Below are 23,809 nucleotides of genomic sequence, written 5' to 3'. Positions count from 1 at the left end.
TATATATGTGTGTGTGTGTGTGTATGTGTATGTGTATATGTGTGTGTGTGTGTGCGTGTGTATGTATATGTGTATATGTATGTATGTGTATATGTGTGTGTGTGTGTGTGTGTGTGTGTGTGTGTGTGTGTGTGTGTGTGTGTGTGTGTGTGTGTGTGTGTGTGTGCACATGCAGGTGGTCCAGCTCCTCCTCAGCAGTAACATGTGTGCAGCTCTTCTGGAGCCCAAACCAGGAGACTCGACTAATCCCAATGGCACCAGTCCCTTACACCTAGCAGCCAAGAACGGACATATCGACATCATCAGGTGAGAGAGAGAGAGAGAGAGAGAGAGAGAGAGAGAGAGAGAGAGAGAGAGAGAGAGAGAGAGAGAGAGAAGATGAGAAAGATGCGAGGTAGAGAAAGAAAGTTGGAAAAAGACAAGCATAGAATGAGGTGGAGAAGGAGACGGTGAAAGAGGTGAGGGTTGGTGTTATCTTCTCTCCTCGTTAGTGCTTCCAAGAATCCGCTGCATTAACATTCAGTAATTGTTAAGAAGTCTGCATCTCATCATAATAAATGTTCGTTAAGTTCATTATCAGGAGGAGGAAGAGGGGGAGGAGGAGGAGGAGGAGGAGGAGGAGGGGGGGGGGGGGAGTGCAGAGGAGATGTGCCAACACGGCTTATAGTTTGACTATCAACACTGTCGGTTGCATCTTAATGGAGTTGTGGTGGGAGCCGAAGTGAGTGTGTGTGTATGAGGGTGTGAGTGTGTGTGTATGAGTGTATGAATGCTAATCCTCTTGCCAGAATGTGGGGTCATTGTACTGATTCCATTACTTTCTGCGTACATCAGGCCATTTTCTCATTGAGGGTTTTCCCTCAGAATGGACACAGTTCTTCTTCCCAGAATTCATTGTGCCCATGTTGCATGTCTGAAGCATGTATGGCAGTGGACATAACATGTACAGCAGTCCAGGAAATGCATGAATTTTACTGTTCTTCCTATCAGTGGTGAGGCTGTGTGTGTGTGTGTATGTGTGTGTAGGTGTGTGTGTTGGGGGGGGCTGGGACAGGTATAATTTCCCAGTAGGCCCTCCACCTCTTTAGGAGATGGCAGCAGTGTTTGTCTCTGTTGGCAAACGTGGTGTTCAGGTGTTCAGGTGTTCAGAGGGTTCGTCTGCACTCCTGCTAGGTGTTAACGGCAAACCCCAGAGCACCACGGTTTTCAGGGCTCTGTGGACAGTGTGTGTGTGCTGTGGGATTATATGTGTATGAAAGTGTGTGTGTGTGTGTGTGTGTGCGTGCGTGGGTCAAAAAAAGGAGCTAATCAATTTATCATCAGCGTAGACTCACACTGCACTGCTGTGTAACTTTTTAAAAGGGGTTCTTACCCATACTGAAGATCACTTACAGAGCAAAGGTCTTAAACAACTAACCAGATTAAAGCCAAGACCTTCAGCAGTGTCCAGATTAAAAGATGAGTTTCAACAGTGCCCATATAAAAAATGTGAGTTTCAATGGTGTCCAGATAGAGTTTGAGAAGTTCAACAGTGTCCAGATTAAAGATGAGTGTTCAGCAGGGGGGAATGTTCACACTCACAGCCTCACCGTAATGACAGGCTTCTTAATGGCTTTCAGTGTTGGGCCGGGTGCTCTGCACTCTGGGTATGTGGCGGCCTGCTGGAGTAGATGATAATGACTCTACAGTGAATGGAAGATGCTGGCTTGTTATGTGCTGATCAGTAGCACTGGATTCACTGCCTGTCAGGGTGAACAGAGAGGACACACACAGAGAGGAGTGAACAGAGAGGAGTGAACAGAGAGGACACAGACAAAGAGGAGTGAACAGAGAGGACACACACACGGAGAGGAGTGAACAGAGAGGACACACACGGAGAGGAGTGAACAGAGAGGACACACAGAGAGGGGTGAACAGAGAGGAGACACACACAGAGGGGTGAACAGAGAGAACACACACAGAGAGGGGTGAACAGAGAAGAGACACACAGAGAGAGGGGTGAACAGAGAGGAGACACAGAGAGAGGGGTGAACAGAGATGACACACAGAGGGAGAGGGGTGAACAGAGAGAACACACACGGAGAGGAGTGAACAGAGAGGACACACACAGAGAGGGGTGAACAGAGAGGAGACACACAGAGAGGGGTGAACAGAGAGGAGACACACACAGAGGGGTGAACAGAGAGGGCATACACAGAGAGGGGTGAACAGAGAGGAGACACACAGAGAGAGGGGTGAACAGAGATGACACATAGGGAGAGGGGTGAACAGAGAGGACACACACAGAGAGGGGTGAACAGAGAGGAGACACAGAGAGAGGGGTGAACAGAGATGACACACAGAGGGAGAGGGGTGAACAGAGAGAACACACACAGAGAGGAGTGAACAGAGAGGACACACACAGAGAGGACAGAGAGAGAGAGAGAGGGGTGAACAGAAAGGACACACACAGAGATGGGTGACCAGAGAGGACATACACAGAGAGATGGGTGAACAGAGAGGACACACACACAGATGGGTGAACAGGGAGGACACACATAGAGAGGAGTGAACAGAGAGGACACACACAGTTTTAAGAAGGTGTTCTCCAGATAGAAACTCAGCAGAACAGTGGTCAGAAGCATTGTGAGTTTGTGCTGCTTTTTGGTTGGCTTGTCTTTACAGAGATGTGGTTTTAGCAGTAATGTTTACTGTAAGGTAATGGCGTGTGTGTGTGTGTGTTTGTGTGATGAAACAGCTTGTTTGAACACAGTTCAATTAGAATTGAACATATGACTCTGAACATATGACCTGTTTGGCGAATCCTCCTTCTTTTAGCTGCTCTGTGACAAGAGAACCCTGCACAGACACACACAAACACACCCACACACACCCAGCCCACCAAAACCAACACCTACCCAACACACCCTCGCTAAACACTACCCCCCAATACATAGAGAAGAAAGGCAAAAAACAACCGTAATGCATGAAGAAGAAATGTCAAGATAATTCAGAATTTAACTAAACTCTGTATTAACTCTGCTGGCAGTATTGGCTCTGCTGGGCGTGATGCTTGTGCTGTCTGTGCTAGCTGTATTGGTTGTGCGAGTTGTGCCTGTTCTATTGGTTGGGTTTGTTGTTAGCCTTGTTGACTGTTGACAGGGTTGGTTGTCAGTCGTGTTGGCTTTGTTGTTAGTTGAAGTGGAAGTGTTGATTGTGTTGACTTTGTTGACTGTAGCCAGCATTTATTTTGTTGGTTTTGTGACTGTATTGGTGTTGGCTGTTTTGGTTGTATTGGTTATGTTGTAAATGTTGGTTGTTTTGGCTGTTTTGGTTGTATTGGTTATGTTGTAAATGTTGGTTGTTTTGGCTGTGTTGGTTGTATTGGTTATGTTGTAAATGTTGGTTGTTTTGGCTGTGTTGGTTGTATTGGTTATGTTGTATGTGTTGGTTGTTTTGGCTGTGTTGGTTGTATTGGTTATGTTGTATGTGTTGGTTGTTTTGGCTGTGTTGGTTGTTGGATGTTTTGATACTGACTCTTGGCTGTTGATGGTTGTGTTGGCTGTTTTGGATGACTGTTGGTTGGTAATATTGGATTTGTAGGTTGAACTGGTAATGTGTGTGTGTGTGAGGTGTGTTGGTTATGTTGTATGTGTTGGCTGTGTTGGTTGACTTGGTTGGTAATGTGTGTGTGAGGTGTGTTGGTTATGTTGTATGTGTTGGCTGTGTTGGTTGTCTGTTGGTTGGTAATGTGTGTGTGAGGTGTGTTGGTTATGGTGGATGTGTTGGTTGGTAATGTGTGTGTGAGGTGTGTTGGTTATGGTGGATGTGTTGGTTGACTGTTGGTTGGTAATGTGTGTGTGAGGTGTGTTAATTATGGTGGATGTGTTGGTTGGCAATGTGTGTGTGAGGTGTGTTGGTTATGTTGTATGTGTTGGTTGTGTTGGTTGTCTGTTGGTTGGTAATGTGCGTGTGAGGTGTGTTGATTATGGTGGATGTGTTGGTTGGTAATGTGTGTGTGAGGTGTGTTGGTTATGTTGTATGTGTTGGTTGTCTGTTGGTTGGTAATGTGTGTGTGAGGTGTGTTGGTTATGGTGGATGTGTTGGTTGTGTTGGTTGTCTGTTGGTTGGTAATGTGTGTGTGAGTTGTGTTGGTTATGGTGGATGTGTTGGCTGGGGAACTCCATGTCTTGTACATGTTGGATTTGTAGGTTGAACTGGTAATGTGTGTGTGTGTGAGTTGTGTTGGTCCACACACACACACATCCACCATAACCAACATGTCTTGCAAAAACATCCACACACTGCACATGGCCACCAGTGACATGGTAGATATGCTGCTATGATATTTGAGGAATAAGATGAAGTCCGGGACCCCGCCCACTCCGCCCCGCCCACACTGGCCTGCCTTGCGGGGTTGGGTGTGCATACAGCTCCAGTGTCATGTGCCCTGGGGAGGAGAAGGCTCCAGTCCTTCCAGCAGCAGGAACACTGGGAGAAGAACAGACAATGAAAATCAATAGCATTAAACCAAGGCAGCTGTCTCCACTAGTCTGTGGAGGCTCGGTGAGGTGGTGGTGTTCGGTGGTGGTGCCCTCAGACCCCTCCCTCCTCTGTGTGATGGACAGTCCTGTCTCTGCCTGCTGACAGGGAGCATTAATTAGCCGGTTTGTTTGTGATTATGCGATGCAGTCTGCATGTCAACCCCAGACCTGCCCGTCAACGTCCTTGGTAGCTGCTCTAACCAACCCGTGGGTCCCCCACCCCACACGGCTCCGCCCACTCCCTCTCCACTGGAGACAGCTTGAAATAGTCTGTAGCCCACTACAGTTTATAGCCACAAAAACCCTTGTAATTATATCAGCAATGCTCTCAGAAGCAGCTACCGGGAGTCTGGCTTGCAATCGCTGCTTTATAGCGCAAATACAGTAGAGAGTTCAGTAGTGACCCTGATTATGCCTGCTCTATTTGAGCACTGGGACCCTAAGAGCTCGGCGCTCAGCACTAACCATGATTAGCAAAGACACATGTTCATTAGCAAAGAGAACTGGAGGCAGGAAGGAGTCCAGGAGAAGGGACTTGTCAGATTGTGTGTGTGTGTGTGTGTGTGTGTGTGTGTGTGTGTGTGTACATATAATGTCAGACAGTGATCAATGAGAAATGGCATTTCAAATCACTACACACACACACACGTTTATACTAACTGTACATTAACGTGACGCTGACGTGTCATTACAGCAGGTAACTCTAGAGTCGAGTCAGAGCGGCTGAGGCAGGCGGGATTCTCCCTGCGAGTCAGTGACAGCTCTGGTGGGATTAGGTGGTGTCTGGAGGACAGTGGGGGGGGGGGGGGGGCACACGCACAGGTGCCGGACTGTAGCTCCGCTTCAGACGGGGATGTGTTGCTCAAAGCACAGCCAAGATGACCGTGGTTATCAGAACTGGTGGGTTCACGAGCAGCTCTTCTCCGCAGACTCCTGATCCAGGCGGGCATCGACATCAACAGGCAGACCAAGGCAGGCACTGCCCTTCACGAGGCCGCACTGTGTGGCAAGACAGATGTGGTGCGCCTCCTGCTGGATGTGAGTGTCACTGCACCTCAGACTGGAGCTTTGGAGAGACGAGGAGAGTGTGATGTTCTGAGAAAGGGCCGCCGCCTCATTTCAGGGTTGATCTGAAACACTTGGACAGGCTTGAGCCGCCCACAATAGATCACAAAGGCATACAAGTGTTCTTCTGTCATGTGTCAGAGTCAGTCACCCAAGTCAAGACTGAGTGCTAGGAAAGTGAACAAGTGCTAAAAGATATGAGAGAACTGACACAGGAGTTTATAAAGCCAAAAGACACCTCACGCAGGAGGTTATGAAGCCTAGACAGACATGAGGAAGACCTCACACGGGAGTTTATAAAGCCTGGCTTCTGACTCTACAGTGATCGACTCATTACTCAGTTGTGTGTAAACGTTTCCTACTTGAGTTTTCTCAACTCTTAGCATTACCTCATAACAATACCTAATAGCAAAAACATTAGCTGACTAACAGCATCATACACATAAAATTGTCTCTGTATGGAAGCCTTTGGTATGGCAGAATATGCCCTTTAACCTTTGACTTATTGACATCCAGAGTGGCATCAATGCGACGGTGAGGAATACGTACAGTCAGACGGCTCTAGACATCGTCTACCAGTTCACCGCCACGCAGGCCAGCAGGGAGATCAAACAGATGCTGAGAGGTAAGAAAGGGCGCCCCCTATCCTCGTACTAAAGCATAGCGCCTAAACATAGCACCCCAAAAAAATGAGTGTGTAAGAGAGAGTATGTGTGTGTGTGTGTGTGTGTGTGTGTGTGTGTGTGTGTGTGTGTGTGTGTGTGTGTGTGTGTGTGTGTGCAGATGCGTCGGCGGCTCTGCAGGTCAGGGCCCTGAAAGACTACTGCAACAACTATGATCTGACGAGCCTGAACATCAAGGCGGGAGATGTCATCACGGTACAGCTGCCCCCCTCGCAGACACCGGCGCCTTGTAGACACTTTATGCAGTCAAAATCAGGCAGTCAGTTCAAAAGTTGGACATAATTAAACATGAACTGCCCCTCAGGAAAACAGGTGATCTTGTAATTGACACAGTTTGTTTAGTGTCCTGTAGAGGGCGCTGTTGCCCATTTAATCTCCAATCAGTGCAGCTCATTTTGTCTTAATTGTTTGATATCTAAGGAATCCACTTCGCTTCAGCCGAGCTCATCGTGTATCTTGTGCAACCTTCACTCCTGCATCATTAATATCAGTACAATTTTAAACTATGAATAAACAGAGAGTGTAGGTAGGACTGATCCACATGCTCTCATCACTGTCATGACATAACCAGACAGTGATGTGTGGCACGGTGTCCTGCATTAACGTCAGATCTTCCATGTCCTCATCCTCCAGGTGCTGGAGCAACACTCTGATGGCAGGTGGAAGGGCTGTATCCATGACAACCGCACCGGAAATGACAGAGTGGGCTATTTCCCATCCAGCATAGTGGAGGTGATCTGCAAGAGGCCCGGTGCAGCAGGTATGAGCTCCCCGCTGCCCCCTGCTGGATGTTTAATCCTACAGAACTAGCAGAGCCCAGTCCACAGTCTCTGGTCCCTCAGCCCGATACTGCAGCAGCTTCATGTGGGAATGAGACGGGAGAGGCTCCTGCTGGCTCTCTGGGTGAGGGCGGAGTTTGTGTGAGCGAGGGCGGGGTTTGTCTGAGGGAGGGCGGGGTTTGTCTTGGGCTCTGGTTGTTCCCTGGTTTTCTCTCACCAGCTGAACACTAGCTGTACTGATTGTGCATTGAGTTTGACAAGAGGCCTGTCTGCATCATGTCACTGTACATTTGTTAGTTTGCTCCTCCAGTGCAGTAAATGGATATAAAGACTGTGTCTGTCTCCCCTAGTCCAGCTACTCTCACTGTAAAGAGCAGTATTACATGTATGAGCCCCCCTGTTGGGTCAATGGAGTTTTCTTCCCCTAAGATTCATATCCTCACCACTGGACAGAATTCTCTATTAAAATGACATCAGCAGCCTGGGCGGGTCAGAGTAGCTGGAATCCAATCATGTGAACAGCACCCCAAATATTACCATCCAATCACGTGAACAGCCCCCCAGATATTACCATCCAATCACGTGAACAGCCCCCCAAATATTACCATCCAATCACGTGAACAGCCCCCCAGATATTACCAACCAATCATGTGAACAGCCCCCTTCTATTACCATCCAATCACGTGAACAGCCCCCCAGCTATTACCATCCAATCACGTGAACAGCCCCCAGATATTACCATCCAATCACGTGAACAGCTCCAGATATTACCATCCAATCACGTGAACAGCCCCCCAGATATTACCATCCAATCACGTGAACAGCTCCAGATATTACCATCCAATCACGTGAACAGCTCCAGATATTACCATCCAATCACGTGAACAGCTCCAGATATTACCATCCAATCACGTGAACAGCCCCCAGATATTACCATCCAATCACGTGAACAGCCCCCCAGATATTACCATCCAATCACGTGAACAGCCCCCCAGATATTACCATCCAATCACGTGAACAGCTCCAGATATTACCATCCAATCACGTGAACAGCTCCAGATATTACCATCTGTCTGGACCACAGGGGGAAGCGTGCCATGATCTCGTCACTGTGTTCACACTGTGGTGTGGTGTTAGTAATATAGCTCACAAAGTTAGTGAATTTCACTTTTATGTGTTGGATTTTATGCACTTTTGTAATGTCTAGGGTGACCATATTTTGGTTTCAAAAATGAGAACAGGGGGATTGTATACATAACCACTTCTACAAGTTTATGTACTTACAGGACTTTAAACACTTGCTTAAATGGGCAGATCGCCTTTTCCTCTTTGGTCGTTCTTTACAAATAAAAGAACATGTGTCCTAAATCTCCCTGGAGAAGAGAAGACAAGAAAAGCAGAGAGGTCTCCATTCCTAGTGGAGACTAATTGTGTCCCCACTCACCAACCAGTAGAGTGTGCGCTGCTCTGCTCAGAGGAGAGAGCTGTGGTCTGAACCACTCTGGTCATTAAAGAGTTTGATGTGCTCAGAGGAGATGGCTGTGGTCTGAACTGCGTGTCGTGTCCGTCTTTTTCATATTCGGTGTGTCTCCCGTTTCACCGAGCCACCGTCATCATCCTCATTATCACGGCGAAGCTTTTCCCACTCCGCTCATCACAGCAGTCTCTCAGCTGTGCTGATTTACAAAGGTGGGCAGATGACAAGCCCAAGACTGTGTACACACACTCACAGCTGTGTGTGCACTGCAATCATAGCAAGAGATCACACGTTTGTCTTCTGAGTCTCCACAAGACACACACACACACACAACCTGCCTTTCACACACACTTGTTGTCACCCTACGTCCATTCCATATCATTTCTGAGCTGTTCCATTTCCCATTTCAGATATTTCTGTGCATATGTATATGTTTGTAACACGCCGTGTGAGTAGCGCCTTCGTTTCACCTGCCCAGCACCAGCACTGCAGAAGCTCACTACTTTCCAACACTCCTTTGTCTCCTTTTATGATTTACTGTTTTAAAATTTTGTTGTTATTGTTGTTGTTGTTGTTGATTTGTCATTTGAATTCTTTTTGTTGTTCTGTTAATCCGTTCTCCCTCTCTTATGTGTATTTGTTTTGTGTGCCGCCGTGGCTGTGGCCTGTCACTCTCGTGTTCTCGTATCCAGGTTCATGGAGTACAGTCGCTTGTAGCCAACAGTATCAAACCATCCCGCTGTGCGCACCAGCGAGGGGGGGCCTGGCCCCCGCCGTCGCCATGGTGAACGGCGACTCGTATCATGAGATTCATATCCTGCCTCTTCCTCCACCCGCGACACATGCCCATCCGCCCCTTTTTACTTCCTTTGGCTATAACAGGTCGCAAAGCACCACAGCTCAACCACTCAGCCAATCAGGTACAGGCACCTGACTCTCCACTGCCTTCTCCTCCCACTACTAGTACTAATACTGTTTTATTATTATTATTATTATTATTATTATTATTATTATTCCAGTTATTATTTCTTTATTTTATTCTCAAAAAGGAATGTTTAAAATTGGATAACAATCTTCTGAAAACTGAACAAAAATTCAGTAAAGTTCAGTTCTGACATTTCTTTAAGTTTTCTGATTATTATTTAGTGTATGCCTCTTTGATTTCTGTTGACTGTGTTTGGGCCAGGAAGGGTATTAGCAGGTCTTTTCAAGCTGCCATGTTGTTTCTGATCACGCCTGACCTTACAAACTCTCATGATCCTCTCCTGCTGTCTCTCTACTAATGTGAGATTCACCCAGTTAAGCCTGCTCTTAGCGCACTGCCACAGTTGACCAGTAGGGGGAGCATGGCCTCTTCTCTCCTCTCAATCACAACTGCTCCAGTGTCCCTCTGTTTGTGTACCCTCACCTGTCTTTGTCCTGTTCCTGCATCTTTCTTCTCCATTGGATGCTCCCAGCCCCTCCTCCTCCTCTAGCCCCTCCTCTCACCTATGATTAACACCTCTACAGACTCAGAATAAAAGCTGTGAGGTATTTTGTGTTGCTTCGATACACAGACTTTTGGGGAGTGGGGTGGGGGTGGGGGTGGGTGGGGGGGATAAGTGGGGCAGTGAAGTAAGAAACTGAAGCGTTTTGCGTTTGAGCTGTTTTCACCACATATGAACTAACCAAAGCAGCAGTGCAAACTATTTTCAGGGGGGACATCTGTACCTGTTACAGAGAGTAACTGTGATTTGGCATCAATCTTATTATATGATGTAATTTGAAATAGGGCAGTCATGGCCTGGTGGTTAGGGAACTGATCTTGTGACCGGAGGGTCGTGGGTTCGATTCCCAGACCTGAGGCTATGACTGAGGTGCCCCTGAGTAAGGCCCTTAACCCTCAATTGCTCACTTGTATTTAAAAAATGAGATAAAAATGTAAGTCGCTCTGGATAAGGGTGTCTGCCAAATGCTGTAAATATAAATAATTTGGGGTAACACTTCATAATATCACACCATTATGAAGGGAGACTTAATCATGAACTAATAGTTTGTTCGTTATTGTTAATATTTGTATATTTGCTATATAGGTATAAATGCTACAATTTGAACCACTAAAATGAACTTTAAACAGTGGATCAAAATGAATACACTCCTTTGAACCTTTGAACTATTTTCACATTTAGATGACCTATAAGGTAAACTTAATTTATTGATTTAGTTTATCTGTTTCCAACACTCAATTATTTGAAAGCAAAAAGCTAAAAAAAAAAAAAAAAACTAACAAAAACCTTATATGATTAATGTACAGGTTTAATATTTGGTTTGATAAATATTCACCTATTTTACTATTACATATTTCAAAGAATCTTAGTACTCGACCCGGAACTCGACCACCTCAGTACCTGATATATTCACGAGTTCCACGCAAAATTTTGCGGGAAAAAGCCCCAAAAAATTTTCGGAATCCAACCGGACTCGCGTGACTTTTGTAAACAAAATACAGTTCGTGCTTCGGTCACATGCCGCTAGTTGACGTTGTTTTTCAAAGGGTTTTAAACCATTTTGAGGCTGTACTCCAAGCCTTTGCTGTGTTTTTGTTGTTTTTTGTGTTTTTTGTTTTAGACAAAAACCACGGGTCACAAGAAAGACACAGCAGAAAAGCAGAAGAGGAAAATGGTAAGAAAAACAACAGAGTTGAAAAAGACGATCATAGAGAAGTATGAAAAAGGCATTCATGTGACGGACTTAGCATTGGAATTCATCTTAATGGTTGAGAATGGATTAATCCATTTTCAGTTATTTTTGATGGGGAAAATTGATTTGTAACTCGACTGCATGGCTTCCTTCCGGAACTAATTAGCATCGAGTTCCGGGGTTCTACTGTAGTAAGAATATAATATAATCACTCGTCAACACCGTTTGGAGTTTACTGTGTCCGTTCAGCTTGTGATTATTGATTCGTACAAAGGCAGTATGGGTTCACATGACGTCTCTGAACACCTCCACGATCAAGCTGTGGAAACGTACACGACTCTTCCATGACAATGCAGTGTAAAGGTACATCAGAACTATACAGATCAACCGCGTGACAACGCTATGGTAAGGTGCACATCAGGTGCATCATTCAGAAGAGAGATGTGCCATCAGTCTGATGTCCATCAAAACTCCAAGACTGCGAGAAGAACAGTGGGTCAGGACCACCAGGACCCAGGTGGCGATGTTGAATGTCGTTGGTGTTTTTATAGATAACAGAGGAAAATGTGTGGATTAGACAGCAATACCAAAGCTGCTGTACATGACATCGAAGCCGCTGTACATGACATCAAAGCCACTTTACATGACATCATAGCCGCTGTACATGACATCAAAGCCACTTTACATGACATCATAGCCGCTGTACATGACACCAAAGCCACTTTACATGACATTATAGCTGCTGTACATGCCACCAAAGCCACTTTACATGACATCATAGCCACTTTACATGACATCATAGCCACTGTACATGACACCAAAGCTGCTGAATGTGACCGGGAAGCACAGTGGTGGAGACACGCTGTTGTGGGGATGTTTGTCGTCTGTAGGGACTGGGGAGCTCATCCAGACCGAGGGGAGGATGGATGGAGCCGAGTACATGGAGATTCTGGAATGGGCTGTAAATCAGTCAAATTCCAACAGGACACTGACCCCAGGAGTCAAAGTGACCATGGATGGCTTACTAGAAACAAGGTGCATGTTGTGTTGTGATCAGTGAGTTCAGAGTTCCCGGATCCTGTTCCGGCAGGATCCGGCTCAAATTAAGCCCTGGTTGTGATGTGATCTAATCAAAATAACATCAATTGCCAAGACCACAGATATAGCAGACTGAAATGGTATACCACACAAGCAACAAACACATCATCTATGTGTGTTTACCAAATAATGTTCAGTACCAAAAGTCAATATATACAATACATAAACAGTCAGGAGAAGTCCAAAGATGTACAGTTACTATTCAATTTCGAGATCCTGAAATCCCTTCAGAAGAGATATTGTGAAGGAAAAAGCTCACCAAAATGTCACAAATCCACAGCAGGCATTTTTGGGAAAGTTCCACCTCAGCTGAAATCAGCCCTCTGTTTTATTCTCCAAATTGAAAAGACAGCCTTACAATAAAAATGACAATAAAACCAACAATGAGATGAAACCATCGAGGAGTAAATCCCACCACAGGTCCATCTCCCTCGTCTTCTACCATGAATTTAAGATCTACAAGATGAATATGTTATGAAAGCCCTGAACTCAATTCAAAATCTATCAAGTACTGACTGAGGAGGATGTAAATGAAATGAGCACATTTCTGTTTTGTCAATAAAATGCTATTTGTTATATTGAAGTGATCCCTTTCCTCCGTGTGGTGTGCTGTGTTGTTTTTTGTGAACAGATGTGCTGTGAAGTTTAGAGAACCTCGCCCAACAACCTTGCACAACATTTCCAAAAGGGAGTGTGTTCATCTTCTAACCACTGTAGTGTCATGTAGTGGTCTACCGTTTGAGTGCTTCTTTGCATCCATTGGTGCAATTGGTGCAAGGAGTGCACCCCCTGCTTTCAAAGCCACGCCCCTCATCCACATCTTTGTCTTATGCCCCTCCCTCCAAACACATTCATGATTAAAGCCTTCTATATACTGCATGCACACTCAATGCAATTGAAAATAATTGACAATTGACAATTGGTATAGTTTCAGAGCCCAGGTCTGCCAATTCTTACTAATCATAAATATAATGACTCAAATTATAGCATTTATTAATGGGTGTAAAACAAATTATTATTATTAACAATCATTAACAAGACATTAAATAATGAACAAACTGCTGTTTATTCTGGCCTGTAGACCATTTCTGCATTTCTCTACATTGTTAATGATCTCTAATAACTTTGCTCTTGTACTGCATTGCAGTTTCTCCTGTTTTTAGATGTGAAGCACCTCATGGACTTGGCTTGTAACTCCCTCTCTCCCTCCCTGACTCACTCACTCACTCAGTCACTTTTAGTGTAAAGCTCAGTTTCTCCATAAGGGGGCACTGTTAGTATTGAAACGACTTTGGTGCTTCGCATCAATGACGTTAAGTGTCCTTTTTTTGTTGTTGTTTTTTGTTTTTTTGTTTACTTGTTAACATATATAAATATATATCTCTGTATATATTATATATGCACTTATATTTGTTTGTATGTGTGTGCCTCTAGGCATTTATTTATGTATATACAAAAATATACATGGTCTACTGATGTACTAACGTATATATAAATGTTCACATATATTTGTGTTAGAAATATATTATGTATGCATGATTGCCTTCTGTGAAGTATGGAAGTGTGTATGTGTGCGTGCGTGTGTGTGTGTGTGTGTGTGTGAGAGAGAGAGAGAGAGAGAGAGAGGTCAGCTTTGGAAGAGAAAACTATAGGTAGGTGATGTAAGGCCTGTAGTTCAGGCATGGGTGGACTTGTGCCTCCTGACCGTGTGTGTGTTATGCTCCTGACCACTGGAGGGCAGTGCAGGCTGGAGCAGGGTGGAGCAGGCGGCGGGCTTAATGCTGCTTTCTGTGTTGAAGGTTCCCGTGGCTCAGAGTCCAGCCCTCACGGCTCGCCGACTCCCTCCGGCGGGCCACAGGGGGGCAGCAGTGAGGAGATCTGGGTCCTGCGCAAGCCTGTGGCAGGTAACAGCAGGGCCTCCCTCCCTCCTCTCTCCTCCTGCTCTCCTCTCCTCCTCCCTCCTCTCTGTCATCCCACACTCGCCCTGGTCTGTACTGCCCTCTTCTCCAGGCTGCTGCTCTCGGCCTGGTCTCAGATGCTCCTCAGCTGCACTCAGCCACACACACACACACACACACACACACACATACATATACACACTCCTCAGCTGCACTCAGCCATACACACAGACACACACACACGCACACATATACACACACATACAAGTATATACACACAAACGCAAACTCACACGTGCACACACAAATGTGTGTGTAAGGCTCTGTGCAGAAAGCTGGCTGTCAGTGGTCAGTACAGCTTGTGAACGCTGTGTCGGAGAGATTAGGCTCTTGGGTGCTGTGTGGAAGAGATTAGGCTCCTGGGTGCTGTGTGGTCATCAGACCTCTGTTCTCCACAACTCCTCCTTCACTCTGTCGTGTGTCTCAGTCCATCACTGTCCTCTGGTCCGTCACACCGTTTGCGTGATCACCTGCAGGTTCCTTCACACTCCAGTCATTCAGGTGCCTGTGTCTTAAGCAGAGTGTGTTCACTCTATCAGAGGCTGAAGGCCCTCCTTCAGAGCGGCCACTGTCTGTCCACACATCCACGGCATCAGTGCATCGCAGTGGAGTGTCAGTTCGGGCTGAGGGAAGACCAGCCCAGACTGACTGACTGACTGTGGGTGTGTGTGTGTGTGTGTGTGTGTGTGTGCACCAGGTGGGGACCGGAGTAGTGTGAGTAGCTCAGGCAGTATGGTGAGTGTACGCTCGTCAGGCAGTGGGCAGAGTGCTGGGAGCAGCTCACACATTCTCCATGCTCAGGCAGAAGGAGTGAAGGTGAGACTTCAGTACTCTTTACACTCCATATTCACTCTCTATTCCCTCTGACCACACTATATTCACTCTCTATTCCCTCTGTACACACTATATTCACTCTCTATTCCCTCTGTACACACTATATTCACTCTCTATTCCCTCTGACCACACTATATTCACTCTCTATTCCCTCTGTACACACTATATTCACTCTCTATTCCCTCTGACCACACTATATTCACTCTCTATTCCCTCTGACCACACTATATTCACTCTCTATTCCCTCTCTGTACACACCATATTCACTCTCTATTCCCTCTGTACACACTATATTCACTCTCTATTCCCTCTGTACACACTATATTCACTCTCTATTCCCTCTGTACACACTATATTCACTCTCTATTCCCTCTGTACACACTATATTCACTCTCTATTCTCTCTGTACACTATATTCACTCTCTATTCTCTCTGTACACTATATTCACTCTCTATTCCCTCTCTGTACACACTATATTCATTTTCTGTTCTCTGTCTACACACACCTATATACACCTTTTGTAAATGTTCCATAAACTCCATTAAGCTCTGTTCTTTATAATATCCATCCTCTATACACCTCTGGAGTGAGAATTTGGGCAGCCTTGCTCATGTATGAGGTTCTGCAGTGTGTGTGTGTGTGTGTGTGTGTGTGTGTTTGGAGTAGCACTAACACCCAATGCTTAATGCTAACACTTAACCCTTAATGACTGAAGTGCTGGTGTGTGGTGCTCCTGCAGCTTCTGGCTACAGTGCTGTCTCAGTCAGCGAAGGCTAAAGAACACCTCCTGGAGCAGTCCAAGTCCCTGGAGCATTCGTCCGTCACCTCCACCAAGGGTTAGTGTTAGCCTGGCAGGCCACACTCATGCGGACTAAATCCTGTTGCAGTTACACAGTTACACCTGTAGGCCAATCCTTGTTCTATGTTCAGTGTTCCTTGTGTTCTGTGTAACACAGTGTTCTCCGTTACTTGCTTACATCTCATATTGCTTAGCATGTACTTAGCACACGCTAACAAAGAAAAGGGATGTTTACTCAAAATGACTCATTTGCAAATACCAGGACAACGGTTAACCTACAACATATTGTGTGGCCGCCTTCCTGTGAGGTACTGCAGGGGATTAGTGGTTAGTAAAGGAGCTTTGGCTGATCAACCTGCACCAGGTGGCACCAATGGTGGTCATGGGAGATGAAGACGGAGGACGGGATTGGCTAGGGAGGCCAGTTGATCAAGAAACCAGAAAGGGGATTGGTTGTATCCTGAAAAAATGTGTGTGTGTGTGTGTGTATATGTGTTTGTTTCCTTCAGTACCTGCTGCTCGTAGTCAGAGTGTGTCGAGCTGTCCCCTACACGAGCAGCCATATTCAGAGGGGGGGCCACAGAGGAAAGGGGATGTGGCCTCCGAGGGAAAGGTAAGGAGACCCCTGCTTTGTTTAGTCCTGCTTTCGCTCGTTCTCACACACACGTACGCATGTGTGTGTGTGTGTGTGTGCACCTGCACACACAGCACCTGTGGGTGTAGGATGTAGGATGCTGTTACAGCTCCTCCACTCCTAGCTGGTCTCATCCCTACTACAGGCTCTAGGCTGCAGTATGGACACGGTAAGTGGCCTACCACTTGGCTCCGCCCCTTCCCTCCTGGCCCCTCCCCTTCTCTTCTCCCCTGATCTACCTGCCTGGTCTTCTCTGCTCCTCCATCCCCATGGAAACATTCACTCTTGTTCTTCATCTCTTTTTTTTTACTGCGTTTAGGAGTCCATTCCATATTTTTGGTCTAATTTGCTGGGATTTCTGTTTAGTTTCTTTTCAGATGGAACCCAGATACCAAGGCTTGTATGGCTTTGTTATGGATTATGTTGGATTGAGTTATATGGCTGATATGGGTTATGTAGGGCGTATTTGAGTTGCAGGAAGTTAAAATATGATTTCTGAGAGGTGCACCATTCCAGCCGATATAGCCGTATATCAAATGGTCTCCACTGGCGTGTAGCATGGCAGAAACTAGCTGGGCGGTTCATTTGAGAGAAACCCTGGCGATCACTGATCGACCCACATGACGTTCAACTCTTGTGACCATCTGTTCTTCAGCTCAGCCAACTTCGGATGCCTCAGCTACTGTCCACTCCCCCGGGCTGGGCGCTGTGAGCATGTCAGTGATGTCACACCAGTGACTGGTTCCACCATTTTTCCTCCTGATGGCATGTGATAGTGAGGGAGGGGACATAAGGGTGTGCGTCTTGGTGACAGTCAAGGACGTTACAATTCCTCTGCAGAAGTCACCAGTCCTAGCTAGAGTCTACCAGTTCATTCTGGTTCAGTCTGTTTGGTGAACTCTGATGGTGTTTGTAGGTCTGTCTCAGGGAAGAGTGCGTGTCGGTTTGTCTGTCTTATTTTTGTGAGTCTTAGTGATGAGTATGTGGGAATGTCTTATTTTTTTATGTTAAATTAAATGTTTTATTCCACCTTTGCTGTATGTAAATAGGTCTCATGGAGGAAAATATAATTGGGTTTTGGGAACTGTATACTCTAATAAATGAAGATAGAAAGATATTACTCAAATAAGGTGGTTTCACTTTCCCTATTACAGAAATCAAAACATTTACATGTCATATGTCAATGTCAAGGACTAGGCAAGAAAAAACTAATTACAGTGTAAGATTATCACCATGGGACATTCATAATCAACCAACATTATCTCCATGAGATGCTCATAATTGGGCCAGATGCTGAAAATTCGTCAGCTACAACAAAATTGCGTCAAAATAGGGCTGAATGTTTTTGGGTCTGTTTTAGTGAAAATTATATGTTTGTGGTTCTGTCTTATGGAACTGTGTGTGTTTATAGGTCTGTCAAAAGTGTCTTTGTGGGTCTGTAGTAGTGAAAAGTGTGTATTTGTATGGCTGGCTTGTGTGTTCATGGGTCGGTTTTAAGAAGCAGTGCATGTTTGCAGGTTGGTCTCATGGAGCAGTGTGTGTTTGCAGGGAACAGTGCGTTTGCGGGTCAGTCTCATGGAGCAGTGTGTATTTGCAGGGAGCAGTGCGTTTGTGGCTCTGATGAGGTATCTCGTTGGCTGGCTCCTCCCCTGCACTACCACTAACGAGACTGAGACAATGACAGCTCGCCTCATATCTTCTCTTCTAGAGCTCAGAGGCCGTTAGCGAATGGCTGAGTGAGTTTCAGCTGCAAGTCTACACACCAAACTTCATCAACGCTGGCTTTGACATTGCCACCATTAGCCGAATGACCCCAGAGGTAAGAGCTGCCCCTCTCCCCAGTACTCCTGACCACGCCCTGAAAAGCAGACGTCCACCCCCTCCACTCCCAGAGTACACCCATTCCAGCCCTGACACAGCCAGCAGAGCTGCTGATATCAGGCCTCACACAGGAACCATGGAAGTCGGGAGTGTGATTGGCCACACTGCCCAGAGTGTGCGTGGGTGAAGTGAATATCCTCCCAGTTGGTGCTGGTAGAGTCCTGGTGGTTGGATGGCTCAAGCCATATGGTGTCCTCTTTGGTTGTTCTCAGTCAGAATGTGTGTAAATGAAACGGGTTCTTCAGCAATGTTGTAATGGCCAGTGTTGTCATTCTCAGTTTGTTGAAGGTATGTACTTGTTTCAGCTGTGGGATAAATGTGTTTATAGAAAAGGTTTTGATTAGAGCAAAGTAAGATTTTTTAAAACTGTTTTCCTTGTGAAATCAATGTTCTTTTTATATAAATAACACCATAGATTGTGGTAGTTTAATTACACTACACTACTTATCCCTGAAGCACTGTAGAGATAACAGAATTACCAAGAGTATAAAGACTGTACTGTCACCAGATTGAGTGTTGTACTATGTATAACCCGTGTGTTATACATGTGGGCGTGTCCTGGCTGGGGGTGTTTAGGGGTCCTCTGAAAAGGCTTCTTTCCCCATTCACTGTCTTGTTCTGTTGATTTTCCCATTGATTTGTGGGTTTTCACATTGGCTTCCATCCCTTCAAAATACATTCACAACCTATAATAACTGTCTTATGTGCAGTATGTTTTCATTAGTTATTGTGAACTGTGTAACTGTGTGTATTGGGACTGGTGTGATGGAAGGTTGCGATTGTTCACCTTTTTCAGGACCTGACGGCAATTGGGGTGACCAAACCAGGCCACCGTAAGAAGATGACCACGGAGATTAACAAACTGGCTGGTACACCTGGCCACCCAGAGTGGATACCTGACCACAAACCTGTTAGTACCGCAAAAACACACAACTCACAACACGCAAGCAAACACACAACCAACAAGTCTTATGGTATGTGCGCATGTTTTTTTTTTTTCTTTTCACAGGCTAATCTTGGTGAGTGGTTGTCCATGATTGGGTTAAGTCAGTACTACCAAGTTCTGGTCCAAAATGGCTATGAAAACATCGAGTTCATCACTGACATCACGTGGGAGGACCTGCAAGAGATTGGCATCATCAAGCTCGGTACCAGAAAGGATGTTCTGCATGCCTGTTCTTCCACTGAGTCTCTCACAACACATACACCACTGCTTTCTGTCCTTGATCCTAATTTCCGTGTTGTGTTTAAATCTGCCCAGGCCACCAGAAGAAACTCATGTTGGCTGTTAAGAAGCTGGCAGATATCCAGAAAGGCTCTGATAATCGAAACACCACACGCAAGAAGCCTGTGGCCAATCAGGAGGCGGGGACCACAGAGAGTCCGCCCCCAGACGGCACAGAGTCTCCCAAGGTGTCCACCTTCCAGGACAGCGAGCCGAGCGGGGAGCCGCAGTCCACACTGACCCGCCCGACGGTCACGCAGGACGGGCCTGACGCCCGCGCCAACGGGGGTCCCGTGCCACAGCAGCGCACACGCAACCCGCACGAGAACAGCGTCAACAAAAGCCGCGACGGCGAGGAGCCCACTGGCCCGCCGAGGAAGGAGGCACGTCCCATGCGTCAGAGCAGCCAGGCGGGCCAGAGAGGGAGCGTCTCCTCGGTCCAGCCCAAACCCCGGCAGACCTACCCACAAGGTGCGGGGCCACCTTACACTCCACCCCAGACCCCCAAGACCAAGCCCCTGTCCTCCCAGCCGGTGGCGTCCCCTCAGGCGAAGCCTAAACCCGGCGCTCAGCTGCTCCAGCAGGCGGAGAGGCCCCTGTCCCCTCGTTCCCTGCCCCAGTCCCCTACACAGAGAGCGCAGCCCCCGCCGGCCGCTCCTGAGAGCACAGAGCCACCGCGGTCGGCGCCGTCCGTCTCTGTGCCGCTTCTTTGCCTGCCACCAGACGGCGACGGCGAGCAGGGAGGGCCGAAGAAACGGGCGCACAGCCTGAACCGCTACGCCGTGTCGGACGGCGAGCAGGAGCGCGATGAGCTGAACGTTCCGGACTCGGGCGGGAAGTACGCCACCGTGCAGCACCGCGTGGGCAGGAGTAGTTCCATGCGGGGCCAGGCGGATAAGAACGTCAACCGCAGCCAGTCCTTCGCTCTCAGGCAGAAGAAGAAAGGGCCCCCACCGCCTCCACCCAAGCGCTCCAGCTCGGCAATCTCAAGCTCCAGCACCAGCTTGAGCGAGCCGCCCCGGGACGCTGGGAGCTCTGGGCCCCTTCTGGACGTCAGCTACCAGCCCCAGAGACGCGCCAGCGACGTGGGAGGCTCAGTGGACACGGGCAGCGTGGGCACCGTGAGGAGCATCGCCGCCATGCTGGAGATGAGCTCCATCGGGGGCGGAGCCAAGGGGCTGGCTCTGCAGAAATCCACAGGCCACCACCTGCAGGTAAGAGAGGCAGGAGAACCCCCACCCACTCCATGTGGTGAGGTCAAGGTGAGGCTAAAACAGGAGTTCAAAGGTATAAAAATGGCAAGAAGTCATTGATGTCCATTATCTTTTTAATACTCATAAGCACACGGCCATGTTTTTGCTAGTGTATACGGGTGTGTTTGATGAGTGGTGTTTGATGAGTGTTGAATTTGGACAGATTCTAGGTGTGTTTCTTCTCCTCAGGTGGGCTCAGCAGGTGGGAAACAGCACAGTGCCATTGGGCTGGATGGAGAGGTGGTGAACCGTCGCAGGACCATCAGTGGCCCAGTCACCGATCTGGTGGCGGCTGCCAGGAGAGGACCACCAGCATCCGAGCTGCTGCAGCCGGCACAGCCGGGCCCGGCCCGCCAACCGCAGCCCGCATCCGCCAGCGGCTCCGCCGAGAACCTCCCCTTCGCCGAGGACGGGAACCTCACTATCAAACAAAGACCCAGACAGGGCAGGGGAGAGGGTGAGGAAGGGGCAGACAGCGCCCTCCCCCCCGCCCCAAGAGGAGAGCTCTCACACGGACGATGCGAGCAGTCTGAAGAGAAGGGCGTGGAGCTCAAAACAGCACGCGGACGAAGCCCAGTTCCACCTGACCGAGTCGAACACGGTGAAGCGCAGACCCAAGAGCAGGGAGAAGGAGCCGGAGGAGGTGCCGGCCGTGCCCTATCAGAACGGCACCGGCACCATCAAGAGACGCCCGACCTCCGACATCACTGTGTCAGAGCAGCCCAGGCCCCAGGAGCATGCCGAGAACGCCCCCCGCAGGGACAGTTCGGACCTGGGGGGCCCACTCACTGACACGCCACGAAAGCCTGCCAAACCCCCAGTATCTCCCAAACCTGTCCTGGCCCAGAATGTGAAGAAGCAAGGACCTCCGGCTGCCATCACAAAGAAAGCCCCCTTCCCAGGGCCGGGGCCAGGCAGCCCAGGTACACAGTGTGGCCCTTTCTCATGCCCAGTCTTTACACAATTATGTGAGTATCCGCTAAAAGCTCAGCGCCTCTTTCTTCTTGTTGGATCAGAGTTTGCTCAGTCGGTGTCTCTTCCCATCTCTCTCCCTCTCTCTCTTCCCGTCTCACGCAGTTGAAGGGAAGAAGATGCCTCCGCCCGTTTCTCCTAAACCTGCTCCCCCACCCACCGCCCCCAAACCGTCTAAGAACATCCTGCAGTCCATGAACGCCACACCCAACCAGACGCCCTTACCCTCACCTGCCAAGCAGCCCATCACCAAGGTGACCAGCACCCCCCCGGCTACAAACGCGGTCAAACCCCCTACTCCTCCGGCCCAGAGCCCCCAGACCACCACCACACCCCAGACCCCAGGGACACCCCAAACCCCACACACGCCCCAGACCCCAGGAACACCCCAAACCCCACACACGCCCCAGACTCCAGTGCCTCCGCCTGTAAAACCACCCCGCTCCTCCATCAGCGGGGTGTCTCTGGACAGTGGGGCTGGGACCGGGTTGGGCCCGGGGGTGGTGAACGTGGACGCAGTACATCAGAAGATCGAGGAGACAAGTGCATCTTTGGCTGCCGCCTTGCAGGCCGTGGAGGAGAAGATCAAAGAGGACAGGCACAGAGAGTGAGTGAACCGGCCCTGTGAAAACACAAGCCAACTGATTCACTAACTGAATCACTGATTCACTAACTGAATCACTGCCAGATTCATTGCTAACTGATAATACCTTTGTTCAGTTTAGCCAACTATTATTAGTAAGGTTCCCATTAATATGGTTTACATATTTATAAAGAAACTCTAGCCATTCTAGCCATACAACTCAAGTATTGCATCAATGGCCCTTAATCATCAAAACTATTATACAAAGTTGAAAATCAGTGAAGAAAGAATGGTGGTGAAATTTGTATTTATAACAAACTCCTATCTGGTCGGAGAGTGTGTAAATTTGAGTGATAAAAACCTGGGAACTCCTTGGATCATAGTTTAGATAATCACTGTTCTTGTCTATATCGTCACTAATCTCATTAAAACACAAAATAATAATAATGCAAATATTATTTAAATGATGGTGTTTCAGGGTATGCCCTTTGCAAATGATATGTAAAAGAGTCTATGCTGGCATCAAGTCTGCTCAGATCATGGCTCATTCAGTCATCATGAATCTATATGAATCTGACTTGGGCGAGTCCGCAAGTCATTTAGGGTGAGCAAGATGTGCACACATATACACATGCAGCTTTGATGAATAAGCATTGTTAATAAAAAGAAGAAACCATCTGGAAAAGTCGGTATAGTGATACAGAGAACATAAGTTGAAAGTGAAAGAATTGGGTGACCACAGCATGGACACCAAGAACTTTAATGTTGCTGTAAGACAAAATGTCCTTTTTTGGACTATTATGTTTGTACAAGCTGTACCGAAATTTGGACTCCATACAAAATGGCAATATTTGCAGCTGTAGTTTCAACAATTAGGATGTTAAAAAAAATTTGGAATGTATTGCAATATCAATATTGTTCAGCCATAATAAAGCCTGAACTCACTGTAGGAGATCCACAAGACAAAGCCCCATAATTAACAGCTTACAAGCACTCATTTTACTGAATATGGCAGCAGGACTGTGGGAGTAGTAAACCTGTGTGTGTGTGTGTGTGTGTGTGTGTTTCAGCAGCTCAATCACGGAGAATAAGAGCACAGTGAGTATCCTGGATGACATAGGCAGCATGTTCGACGACCTGGCCGATCAGCTGGATGCTATGCTGGAGTGAAGAGCTCTGTAGATCCACCTCAGAGCACCAGGAGAGCACACAAAGGGCACAACGACCAACCGACCCTCCGAAGGCCCCCCCAAAACCCCTCCATGCCCTCCCCCACTTACTGCCTGCCCTGTCATCCCTCCTCCTGTCCTCCTCTCTTTGTCTCTCTCCCCCTCCACAAAGTTGGTTTGCACAACCCCCCCCCCC

The 23,809-nt window shown here is 47.5% G+C and overlaps 1 protein-coding gene across 1 annotated transcript in view; it reads left to right on the top strand.

Annotated features, from left to right (window-relative positions):
- Positions 1–23,803, top strand: part of caskin1 (CASK interacting protein 1) — a 74,663-nt gene extending 50,860 nt beyond the window's left edge. The window contains 19 exon segments of the mRNA XM_076996750.1: positions 176–306; positions 5,453–5,561; positions 6,105–6,213; positions 6,372–6,466; positions 6,905–7,031; positions 9,220–9,447; positions 11,135–11,188; positions 14,104–14,208; positions 14,960–15,078; positions 15,837–15,933; positions 16,406–16,509; positions 18,239–18,349; positions 19,208–19,321; positions 19,421–19,559; positions 19,673–20,850; positions 21,079–21,389; positions 21,391–21,812; positions 21,967–22,468; positions 23,518–23,803. Coding sequence (XP_076852865.1) covers positions 176–306; positions 5,453–5,561; positions 6,105–6,213; positions 6,372–6,466; positions 6,905–7,031; positions 9,220–9,447; positions 11,135–11,188; positions 14,104–14,208; positions 14,960–15,078; positions 15,837–15,933; positions 16,406–16,509; positions 18,239–18,349; positions 19,208–19,321; positions 19,421–19,559; positions 19,673–20,850; positions 21,079–21,389; positions 21,391–21,812; positions 21,967–22,468; positions 23,518–23,614 — 4,152 coding nt within the window. The 3' untranslated portion in view covers positions 23,615–23,803.
- The last annotated feature ends 6 nt before the right edge of the window (positions 23,804–23,809 follow it).

This window comes from Brachyhypopomus gauderio, chromosome 2 (assembly GCF_052324685.1).
Source record: "Brachyhypopomus gauderio isolate BG-103 chromosome 2, BGAUD_0.2, whole genome shotgun sequence".
NCBI classification, from domain to species: domain Eukaryota; kingdom Metazoa; phylum Chordata; class Actinopteri; order Gymnotiformes; family Hypopomidae; genus Brachyhypopomus; species Brachyhypopomus gauderio.
The sequence above is the reverse complement of the archived record's forward strand: the minus strand, read 5'-3'. Positions and strand labels throughout refer to the sequence as shown.